General features: G+C 41.8%; 1 protein-coding gene across 4 annotated transcripts in view; it reads right to left on the bottom strand.

Moving 5' to 3' along the window:
• NPR3 (natriuretic peptide receptor 3) overlaps nt 1–12961 on the bottom strand; it is a 152284-nt gene that overhangs the window by 111865 nt on the left and 27458 nt on the right. For all 4 annotated transcript variants that reach the window (XM_073620795.1, XM_073620787.1, XM_073620811.1 and 1 more), the window contains exon 2: nt 501–623. In XM_073620795.1, the coding sequence (XP_073476896.1) occupies nt 501–623 (123 nt within the window). The remainder of the gene's footprint in view (nt 1–500; nt 624–12961) is intronic.

Here is a 12961-nt window from a genome sequence, read left to right on the forward strand (position 1 = left end):
AAATCCAGCAGCTCCTTCAGGGGTGCACTACATACACACTACTGCTACGCTGGATAGTCAAGTTAACAAGAGCTTTATTTCTTAATGCCTCCTCAAAGCTATCAGTGCCGCCTGCCTGTTCACTACGCACTAACCATCAACATGCAGCTGAGGTCCTTCATGTGCTTTCTCTTTCATGTAAGCTCTCTATATAATTGCCCATCTGGTTCCCACACCTAAAAACATGTTAGATTGACAGCACCATGCAATACAATGGAGCCTGATTGGTTGAAAAGACAATAAAGATTCCCTTTAAGTGCACCCAAATACATTTAGCTGACAGCAATTATTAGATTAGACTGGATATTCACACAATCAACCACTGAACGATCTTTGGGAGCTTATATTTAGAGATGTACGTGTGCACATGCCCAAATTCTAGGAGTGCCCCACAGGCACTTAGAAGGTTTGTTTTGATGATCAGTCAAAACACAAAATCCAACCCAGCCCTGTAGACTTACCATAAGATGAACTGTTGAAAAGTTCGATGTTGAAGAAAACATAGTCCCCTTTGGTCAGTCCTTGTCGATGTGCAGCTAACATAATGTTCCTGACTGTGTCGCTGCTGGCGCACATTATCACCACTGAGGGAAGAAAAAAAAAAAAACAATGGCAAAGTCAGTGAAGCATGTAATCATACTGTGTACTTTTAAACTGAATAAAATTCTGTTTGAAATATGCCAGATAGCTGCCAAGTAGAAACGTTGTCACAAGACTGTTTGTTGAATCACACATACAAATTTAAAGTGTACATTGATACCAAGAAAGATCTGTACACCAGTCCTTGACTTCTCTCTAAAGTGAGATCCCACCTTCAACTGGTGCCAAGCTGTTCTCTAGTATTCACTGTATAGTGCCGGAATTGCAATAGCCAGTAGAGCAGCCTTTTTCAACCTTTTTTTACTGCAGAGACACCCTTAAAATAATTTTCAGGTCTCAGAGAAACCTTGCAAACCAACTAATTGATGGCCAGTGGGAAAAATGCCCCTTTGTATTGGTGGCTAGACAGAATACCCGCCCTTACAGTGGTGGTCAGAATGACACCCTTACAGATAAAACGGTAATTGGGTCCATGCAGCTGGCTCTGCCAAGTGGCGTTGACCACAGAACTATGTGGACACCATCAAATGGGAGGTCTATCTGCCACAGCACAAGGAACCCCTAGCTCTACGGAACCCTGGATGAGAATAGCTGGCAGTAGAAGCTCTAGTATCTTAGAAACGACTAACGGGTGGCAGGTTTAGTAATGGAAGGGGGATGGAGGCAAATTCCAGCTTGGACAGAAGTTGAGGTCCTATATACACTTTGGGCCAGGGAGCTTTTATGGCACAGAGGGGTTGATTTACTAAAGGCAAATAGACTGGGCACTTTTCAAGCTGCATTTGTACTCTGCAAGATCAGCTGCCCCAGAGCTTAGTAAAATGAGCAGAAGCTTTGCTGACTTCCATCATCCAATCATTTGCAAGCAAAAATGCTGTTTTTTAATTTACCTTGCACGTGATTGGGTATTCTTTGCAAAGTGATGTTCTGCCTCATTTACTAAGCTCTGGATCAACTGCACTTTGCAAAGTGTACAGTCTATTAGCCTTTAGTAAATCAACCCCAAAGTGTTAGACAAGCACAAGTATTATAAACTAGAACAGGATGCATTCACTGGTCAGGGTATGTTAGGTTTTACACTTTGGCAATATACCAGGCTCTTTTAAAAAAAAGAGCAAATGAGCACCTTTGGGTTACATTACCCAAAAGCTTCCCATATCTATCGAAGACAAGTCACCAGAGCCACCAAAGATATTCACTGATAAAGTGTGAAAGTACTATAGAATTGTATTCTAAAATCTGATCACATCATGCTGCTGTCCTGCCTCCTAGTTCAAAAGATGTGGACTAAGAGGGGGGTCTCTACAGAGACTCAAGTTGTTACCATATAATCTGCTGACATTGGGCCTATATGGGCTAAGGAAGAGGCATGCTTAGCTAATAGATCTTTTCTTAGTGGTAGGTCTACTTAACTTTCAATTTAAGCAGAGGAGGCTCCCAGCCGGCAGAACGCAAAAGCACTGCGGGAGGGATTCAGTCAGTGCTGATGGGGGAATCTAGCAATTTACACCCACGGTGGAAGGAAATAAAATGGTATAATCTATGGCTTGCTTAAGATAAAGAGTCTGAGACCTCTGCAGCAGACACAAAGTAGTGGAAACTATCTGTTAGCATCATATTGGATCAATGCACTCCCAAATTAAGTTACATTTATTTTGGGCATTGTATAATAGGCTTGATTATTTCGTTTTTTACTAAATCTAAGGGTGCCATAGACTTCTGAAAGCACTGAGCCTTATTTGTTCTAGCTGCCAAAAATATATATGCAATCAGTCTACTAGTCCCCTCCAGAATACCTGGGAACAAAGTGCTCAGCTCATATGGTTAGTGGTTCGCACTTTCACCTAGCAGCAAAAATGGTTGCTGGTTCGAATCCCAACCACGACACCATCTGCCTGCAGTTTATATGTTCTCCCTGTGCCTGCGTGGGTTTCCTCCGGGTACTCTGGTTTCCTCCCACACTCTAAAGACATGCTGGTAGGTTAATCGGATCCTGTCTAAATTGTCCCTAGTATGTATGAATGTGTGTTAGGGACCTTAGATTGTAAGCTCCTTGAGGTTAGGGACTGATGTGAATATACAATGTATATGTAAAAGCGCTGCGTAAATTGACGGCGCTATATAAGTACCTGAAATAAATACCGGTAAATAACAGGACTTGGGGGGAATCCCCATAACTGAACAATCAGGTGTACAGCCATACTACACTGGTAAGTCTAAACACAACAGGATCTAGGACAGTGACAGTCAGACTTGGCAGCCGTTTTGTAATGTACATTTGCCCAATCTGCAAGCTGTAAGCTTATTGTATTCTGCCCTGTCCTAATTAAGCAGCAGTGAGGCAGGGACAAGCACAATGAAGGCATTCATGCCGATAAATATCATTTTATGTAAATAGCAGACGGCTTGTTTGTCTGTTGCGCATTCCATGTAAATGAGGTGTCGGGGGGGCTGAACTCCCATCTCACTACACTACTGGTCATATTACTGTGCCGCGATTTACTGCCTCCACTTGAAATATCCTCTGCCTATAGTAAACAGGATATATCAAAATAAATGCAGAGTACAAGGATGACTTTGGAATTAATGCAAACAAAAATGTGACCTTCAAGCTTTAACCCAAACCCCCCTTCATTGCTAGAGAGAGGGACGCTAATGTTTGCTTGTGAATAAGTTGCAAGGACAATTTTTGAAGCTGAATTCCAGGTGGATTCGAAAGATGCAAAATAATGCACCTCAGTGGTAATAAACCCAGAACCTAAAATGTAACATATATCAGTCTAAGATGTGGTGGCTGCATTTGTTTTCTTTTTTATGTTTTTTTTCCCCTCTGTTTTCACCTGGTGATCTGGCTAGCAAGTCTGTTGCTTTTCAACAGAACAAGCTGACCTACAAGTGTATCAGTTAGAGCAGAGGTGTCAAACTTTAAGTGATTTGTAAGGGTTCGTTTTTTTTTTTAAATAACAAACATATCATACTTACCTCCACTGTGCAGCTCGCTTTGCAGCGTGGCCCTGAACTTCGTCTTCTGGGGTCCCTTGGCGGCTCTCTCGGCTCCTCCCCACATCAGATAACCCCCTGGGAGAAGCACTCTCCCGAGGGGGTTACCTTGCGGGCACGCTCCCGAGTCCAGCATTCGGCATCCATAGCCGCCAAATGTATGACTCGGCCCCGCTCCCCGGTGCCCGCGTCATTGGATTTGATTGACAGCAGTGGAGGCCAATGGCTGCGCTGCTATCAATCTATCCAATCAAGAGCCAAGAACCCCGGGCAGAGAGACAGCGCGTCCCCATCGGGTCAAGTTCCAGGGCTCAGGTAAGTAAAACGGGGGGGTTGGGGGGCCTGTTACTGCCAGGTGTTTTTTCACCTAATGTATAAGATGCATTAAGGTGAAGAAGCATGAAGGTTTACAACCCCTTTAATTTCACTGTGGGCCGCATCAGCATTATGGTTGTCCTCAAAGGGCCGGTTGTATCTGTAAGACTATATAAATTTATGTAGGGCTTTGTTTCTCAGAGAATGTGTGCAGGAACTCAATCGCCCCCCCCCCCCCCCCCCAACGAACCGCATTGAACGACAAATTGCACTAACAGTGGGAGGTATTTAAAAGGGCAATAAATACCACAAGTGCTTTATGTGTGGATTTCGAGGGTGCGCTACTTACAGAGTGCAGAGTTTAGAGGTGTGCTACATGCAGAGTTCAGAAGTGCACTACGTACAGAGTGTAGAGCTTAGAGTTGCGCTTCATACAGAGTGCAGAGTTCAGGAATGCGCTACGTACAGGGTGCAGGGTTTAGAGGTGCGCTACGTACAGAATGCAAGGTTTAGAGGTGTGCTATGTACAGAGTGCAGAGTTTGGAGGTGCGCTATGTACAGAATACAGAGTTTAGAGATCCGCTATGCACAGAGTACAGAGTTCATGGATGCTCTACGTACAGAGTGCAGGGTTTAGAGGTGCACTATGTACAGAGTTTAGAGGTGCGCTACGTACAGAGTGCAGAGTTTAGAGGTGCACTACTCACAGAGTACAGAGTTTATGGGTGCTCTACGTACAGAGTGCAGTGTTTAGAGGTGTGCTACGTACAGAGTGCAGAGTTCAGAGGTGCACTACGTACAGAGTGCAGAGTTCAGAGGTGTGCTACGTACAGAGCGCAGGTTTCAGAAGTCAGAGGTGCACTACATACAGATTGCAGAGTTCAGTGGTGCGCTATGTACAGAGTGCAGAGTTCAGTGGTGCGCTATGTACAGAGTGCAGAGTTCAGAGGTCAGAGGTGCGCTACGTACAGAGTTTAGAGGTGCGCTATGTACAGAGTTTAGAGGTGTGCTATGTACAGAGTGTAGCGTTTAGAGGTGCGCTATGTACGGAGTTCAGAGGTGCGCTACATACAGAGTGCAGGGTTTAGTGGTTTGCTATGCATACTGTGCAGGAATTAGTTCTCTTTCACAGGCTGTTAACATCTCACTTCCATCCCTCCTTCTGGGTGCTAGGGTCACATGAAATGGCCTGGAGGGCCGGATTCGGCCCATGGGCCTTGTGTTTGACACATGTGAGTTAGAGTGTGGAAACAAATTATTTACCACTGACAATCTTGCTTACAATGATCAGCCTTCATTTAATTATGTAAAGCCTTTATCCCAAAAGAAAAAAAAAAAAAACACTTCCTGCCTATACTCTGGACACATTTGGACAGCAACATTGTCAGTCTGGGGGACGGGGAGTGTTAGATGCACTACCAGATTTAGATACATGAAGCTGAACTCCAGCTAAAACTTTATAAGCAATTACAGCAAACTGTTTTTTCTTTTGGGATAAATGTTTTACATAAATAAAAGCTGACCATTATAAGCACCCGTGTCAGTGGCAAATGGTTTGTCAATCCTCTAACTGCTACATCTGCATGTCAGCTTGTTCTGTTGAAAATAACATACTTACTGTCTGAATTGGGTCAGCTGAAAACGGAAGTAGCTTTGGCCATACATCTCATTTAATACCACTTTAACCTCCCTGGCGGTATGATTATTTCGGATTTTAGGTGCTGAAAGCGGTACAATTATTTTGCATGGAAATTTGGCGTTTTATATTGTAGGTCTGTAATTCTTAACAATAACACACTTAAATCTGTCCAAACAAGAGTCTAGTAGACATCCCGGGTATGATAAAGTTTGAAACACAAAAACATAAATTATAATATAATAAATAAAAATAAATAATTAAAAAAAAAAAAAAAAATTAATAATAAAATAAATTTCCCCACGATTCACTATCGTTCAATTCTGCAAGTGTTCTAATTTACTATCGCTGTTTTCTAGCTGGTCTAAAGCCACTTTTGATGTAAAGGGACACTTTTTGGTTGCTATGGACAATCTCCAGTTTCCAGGCAGAAAGAACAGTATATATAACATAAAACTGCACGCAGGGCATAGGACAAAGCACTGGGGACAAAAGGGATGTGAAATAATTTCATACAGTACTGTAATCTGTAAGATTACAGTACTGTATGTGTTATGATTTTACACTTTTTTGAATTTGCCGCCAGGCTCCGCCCCCCTGCGTCGCACCGCTCGCAGGGAACGGAGCCTGGCACGGAGAGGCTTCGGAGGAGGACGGAGCCCGCAGACAGCGCGGGGGGACATCGCAGGATCCCGGGGACAAGGTAAGTAAAGCCACACTTGGGATGTAATCCCAAGTGTGGCTCGGGGTTACCGCTAATGGTCCTGCATTTTAACTCCGAGCCACACTCGGGAAAACCGCCAGGGAGGCTACACTTCACTTTTAAATACCTGAGTGCAGGCTGGTGTGTTAAATACTTACCTTCTCCCACATTTTAATGATATTCACTACCCAGCACCGCACAGCTATTCTTACTAAAATGTCCCTGCTGACCTGTGTTTTTATGCCATGGCCACATTATTTTTCAAGAGGTGAGTTGTATTCCAGCTGGTGTGTCAAATATTCCTGAGAAATGTCATTCAGTAGAAGTAGACAGGTAATGGTTTCAAAGAGGCTGCAGGTCAGCAGCACTAAGACATAACAAAGGATGAAAAAAAGTACTTTTTTACAAGAAAAAGCAGGCAATTGTTTATAATACCCAGTGCTTTAGCAAAATTAAGTAAGCCATACACGGAACAAATTTTGTCTGGTTCCTGGTCAAAAAACGCCCGTGGGTGGCCCTGTCAGCACCCTCCCAACCGACATCCTAGAATAATAAAATATCGCTGGATCGAGATGGGCTCAAGTAAATTTTAGGGGGCTGAGGGGGGGTGCTGCTGTACACAGAAGGTTTTTTATCTTAACTCATAGAATTCATTAAGATATAAAAAAACCTTCTGCCTTTTCAACTCCTTTAATTGAATAAGCTGAAGTTAGAAGCTGATTGGCTACCATGCACAGCTGCATCAGATTTTGCACTCTCCAGTTTTAGTAAATCAACCCCAATGCCTTCTCGGTACCCCAGATGTCACAAACAAGATTGTGGCACTCAGCAGCGAAAAACCAATATGGGACATGGCAATGGGTCCTGGGGCCCTTGAGGGGTCACAACAATGAGGCAGGTAAGTAACTAATCACTTATTTGTGTCAGAAAAATAAACAAAATGACAGGGTCTCTTTACGAGGTTTCCACTAGCGATATACAGTGCCTTAAAAAAGTATTCATACCCCATGACATTTTTCACATTTTGTCATGTTACAACCAAAAAGGTAAATGTATTTTATTGGGATTTTATGTGATAGACCAACACAAAGTGGCACATAATTGTGAAGTGGAAGGGAAATGATAAATGGTTTTCAAAATGTATTACAAATAAATATGTGAAAAGTATGACGTGCATTTGTATTCAGCACTCCTTTACTCTGATACCCCTAACTAAAATCTAGTGGAACCAATTGCCTCCAGAAGTCACCTAATTAGTAAATACAGTCCACCTATGTGTAATTTAATCTCAGTATAAATACAGCTGTTCTGTGAAGCCCTCAGAGGTTTGTTAGAGAACCTTAGTGAACAAACAGCATCATGAAGGCCAAGGAACACACAAGACAGATCAGGGATAAAATTGTGGAGAAGTTGAAAGCAGGGTTAGGTTATAAAAAAATATCCCAAGCTTTGAACATCTCACGGAGCACTGTTCAATCCAACATCCGAAAATGGAAAAAGTATGGCACAACTGCAAACCTACCAAGACATGGCCGTTCACCTAAACTGACAGGCCGGGCAAGGGGAGCATTAATCAGAGAAGCAGCCAAGAGGTCCATGGTAAGTCTGGAGGAGCTGCAGAGATCCACAGCTCAGGTGGGAAAATCTGTCCACAGGACAACTATTAGACCTGCATTATGCAAATCTGACCTTTATAGAAGAGTGGCAAGAAGAAAGCCATTGTTGAAAGAAAGCCATAAGAAGTCCCGTTTGCAGTTTGAGGAAAGCCATGTGGGGGACACAGCAAACATGTGGAAGAAGGTGCTCTGGTCAGATGAGACCAAAATTAAACTTTTTGGTCTAAAAGCAAAACACTTTGTGTGACAGAAAACTAACACAGCACATCACCCTGAACACACCATCCCCACCGTGAAACATGGTGGTGGCAGCATCATGTTGTGGGAATGCTTTTCTTCAGCAGGAACAGGGAAGCTGGTCAGAGTTGATGGGAAGATGGATGGAGCCAAATACAGGGCAATCAGAAGGAAACCTGCCCCATACACAAGATCAGAAATTCCGTCAGAAAAAACTGATGGATGGTTTTTCCAACGGAATTCCGCTCAAGCTTGCCTTGCATACACACGGTCAAACAAAAGCTCTTCTGAATTTTCGACCGTCAAGAACGCAGTGATGTACAACACTACAACACTACAACAACACTACAACGAGCCGAGAAAATGAAGTTCAATGCCTCCCAGCATGCGTCGAATTGTTTCCGAGCATGCGTAATTTTTTACGTCCAAATTGCATACAAACGCATTTTCGGATAGGAACTTTTTTCGACTGAAAAATAGAGAACCTGTTCTCAGTCTTTTGCTGGCTGGAATTCTACCAGCAAAAGTCTGATGGATCATACACACGGTGGGAATTTCTGACCAAAAGCTCACATCCGACTTTTGCTGGCAGAATATCTGATCGTGTGTACGGGGCATTTGTCTGCAAAAAAACCTGAGACTGGGTTGGAGGTTCACCTTCCAGCAGGACAACGACCCTAAACATACAGCCAGAGGTACAATGGAATGATTTAGATCAAAGCATATTCATGTGTTAGAATGGCCCAGTCAAAGTCCAGACCTAAATCCAATTGAGAATCCGTGGCAAGACTTGAAAATTGCTGTTCACAGACGCTCTCCATCCAATCTGACAGAGCTTGAGATATTTTGCAAAGACAAATGGGCAAAAATGTCACTCTCTAGATGTGCAAAGCTGGTGGAGACATCCCCAAAAAAACTCACAGCTGTAATTGCAGTAAAAGGTGGTTCTACAAAGTATTGACTCAGGGGGGCTGAATACAAATGCACGCCACACTTTTCACAGATTTATTTGTAAAAAATGTTGAAAACCATTTATCATTTTCCTTGCAATTCACAATTATGTGTCACTTTGTGTTGGTCTATCACATAAAATCCCAATAAAATATATTTATGTTTTTGGTTGTAACCTGACAAAATGTGGAAAATTTTAAGGGGTATGAATACTTTTTCAAGGCACTGTATGTAAATCCACTGCAATATTCCTACTGTAACTATACAATCAAATCAATTTTCTTTCTTTAAATCTGCAAATGTGGAAGCAATCTGTGCTGACTCCATGACTCCTTTTTTCCTCCTTATTCAGAGACAAAACACTGAAATTAACTATCCAGGCTATGATAAAGCTGAATGCATAAACATAAGCTGAGCCATTTAAAGTTTAAAGTTTTAGAAACATAATGATGCTCCCATGACGGACGGGATGGTCAGTGTAATCCCTGAGTAATATACATTCCAGAACTTCCAATCAGAAGTCTCAGGCACGCAAAGCAATACTTTGGTATTTCCAAATAATTGATCTGGAAATTATCATTAGATGAAACCAGCATGCGCCCCTGGCAAGATTAACTAAAATATGTTTGTGCATAGAAAATCCCAGCAGAGGCAGCCATCCGGCATACCTAAGGCAGGCAAGATTGCATTGGGCTTTATATGTGACTGCATACATCATATACCTGTTAAATGAAAACACGTGGGCCCTTTATGTATCTTATTTTAACATAAGGCTTCTGATATAATATGATGTTATATTAAAAAAAAAATAAATAAATAATAGGCAAATATCCCTCAAAAACTCTTTAGTTTACTTATGCATTTCTTCAAAAATCATGACTTCACATAAGCAAAAAGGAGGGGAGGCTACAGGCAGAGCTCTGGGGAAAAGTATGCCAATAACCCTCCTCAAAAGGACTTCTGGGTAGATGGCTGGTGGACCTGCTGGTGTATGCCTACCCCACTGGTTATTTAAAGTGTTACTAAGCCCAGGAGCCTGCATTCACTATATCTGGTCTACCACAGTACACAGAACATTGAAATGCAATTATACCTATATAATACCTTTTCTCGTCATCAGTATATAGCAGTCTTGTGACATCTATCAGTGTCTGGTTATAGCTTGTAGGAGAAGTTTTCATCCTCCCCTGATTGTCCTATGAGGCTGCAGAACCCCTGACCCTCTGTCTGGCCCTGTGCTGGTCACATGCACCAGGGGCCGCCCGTCCATTAACAGCGCACAGACAGCATCATCCCCCCCCCCCCCCGTCCATCGTCGCCTCTCCTATCCATTTCAGGACACTGGTGCATGGATTCCAATGCGGAGGGGCTGTTTTTTTTGAAGCACCGACTAGAGACTGAGGCTCTAATAGGCTTCAATATAGGGTGGGCTCGGGTGGCAGAGAGTGCGCTTCAAGCCCACCCAGGTGTATTACAACAGCGCATCGATATTCGGGACTATAAACGGGGCAGTAGCCAATAGCTTTCGTCTCTTAATTCATTCTGAGCATGCGTGGCACTTTTTCGAATTTCCGACAACGGATTTTGCTTTGGGAAAATTTTATAGCAAGCTCTCAAACTTCGTGTGTCGGAAATTCCGATGGAAAATGTGTGATGGAGCCTACACATGGTCGGAATTTCCGACAACAAGGTCCTATCACACATTTTCCGGCGGAAAATCCGACCGTGTGTACAGGGCATTAGTGTTGTTGGAGGAATCCCTTCCAGCGGAGCTACTGTGCTCACCCTGTAGGGGGGGGGGGTTGCGGGGAGCTCTCCTGGCTGGGAGGACACAATGATTTTTGCTGGCGCTGGCAATAATCGAATCTTAAATATCATAATATCATAACATGCTGGTTGTACCCAAGTCGATCAATCAGCCTGCTCATGCATGGTTCGAAGTGTGAACTGGCTATAGCCAGCTTAAGCAATAATTGGAAACAATATAACTGATAACTATCAGCCCAGGCAGAGAGCACTGGAAGTTACCAGCTAACAAGATTTCTGTCAGCGTCAAAGGGTATTTATCAAACAGAAATATTAAAACCATTTCAATGGCATATTTAACAGACCAAAAGAGAGCAAATAAAAACAGATTTTTTTTTCTACTCACTGTAAAATCCCTTTTGCCGAGTTCATTGAAGGACACAGCCTGGTTATCTTCACCGTATGGTCAAGATTGCTGGGCTGTGACCTTCAATGAACAAAAGAGAAAGAATCTCATTGTTAGGGTTTAAAGCACTTTATTTTTCAAGACAATGCTCTGTGCTAGGATAACATTAATTTATGTTGGCTTTTACAGCTTTTACAGAGCTCAGATGTGTGCAATTCTAGGAGCACGCTAGCTAGCTCCCAGTTTCAACAATCAGGAACTAATCAGCATGGCATGGCGGTCACATGAGGTTTGTAAGTAGACAAACATTGCAGACGACAGGTGTCAATACATCTCTCTGTGTACAGAGAAAGAAATACATTTTGTAAAGAAGATGGTCCGGTGTTTTGAAAAAGAATTAATATGTTTTTAAAATTAGAAACTTTTTTCATTTTTTTTACATTTGTCAGCCTTTAATAATAAATATGAGCAATGTATTTATTAAAACATAATCACCTTATACAGTATGGGGGTTATTTACGAAAAGGTAAATCCACTTTGCACTGCAAGTGCACTTGGAAGTGCAGTCACTGTAAATCTGAGGGGTAGATCTGAAATGAGGGGAAGCTCTGCTGATTTTATCATCCAATCATGTGCAAGCTAAAATGCTGTTTTTTGTTTTCCTTGCATGTCCCCCTCAGATCTACAGCGACTGCACTTCCAAGAGCACTTTTAGTGCACTTTCAGGTGCACTTGCAGTGCAAAGTGGATTGTATGGGAATAGCAAAAAAAAAATCATAATCACCTAGATCTGCAGCATCGATCAACACATACTGTGTTGATGGGGGAATCGAGCAATTTTTTTTCCTGCAGAAAATCGCTTCATCTATGGCCGACTTTTATGGACACCCAAGTACAGTTCACTGTAGTGAGGTCTCAGCTTCTTGCATTTATCATTTTGATAACTCCACTTTTTTTTTTTTATATATCAACCCTGAAGTGAGATTGTGTTCTAGGAAAGGAAATATGGACTGTTGGGATTTGAACATGTACCCTATGCTATCACATATGTATAATATAAAGTTAAACAAAAAATCTGCAAGCGCTTAATTATATAATACAAAGCCGCATTGGGTGTAGATATACAGACAAACACCTTTAAAGTAAAGCCAAAAAAAAATGCAGCACTAACCCAAAAAAAGAAAGAAAAAAAAAAATATAATAATAATAATAATAATAATAATAATAATAATAAATATATATATATATATATATATATATATATATATATATATATATATATATATATATATATATATATATATATATAAATCATTTACACCTGCGGCGTATTGAAAAGTGTCCAAAGTGATTAAATAATGAGCAAATATTCAATGGTGATAACAATCCTTCACCAAAATGATCCACCACGTGTCGCATCCACCTTAAGTAGAAATGCAAACTCACCAAACAATGTTGTGATCTATGAAATAGAACAGCTAAATATGCTAATTTCAAGATTCAATTTAAGGAGAAGGTCATCTCATCATTAGGTATTCAGTGCGATGGACCCAAAATGCTTCCTCTCTTTAGGAATCCACAATAGCAGGGGATCCAGCAACTTGCATCAGGCCAAATTACCAACAACACTCAGGGCCAAAGTTCAGAGTCTGAGTCTCAGCTGTCATAATGCCTTTTATCTCTTTACGTTTTAATAAAGGGGATGAAAACCT

Source organism: Aquarana catesbeiana, linkage group LG01 (assembly GCF_042186555.1).
Source record: "Aquarana catesbeiana isolate 2022-GZ linkage group LG01, ASM4218655v1, whole genome shotgun sequence".
Lineage (NCBI taxonomy): Eukaryota > Metazoa > Chordata > Amphibia > Anura > Ranidae > Aquarana > Aquarana catesbeiana.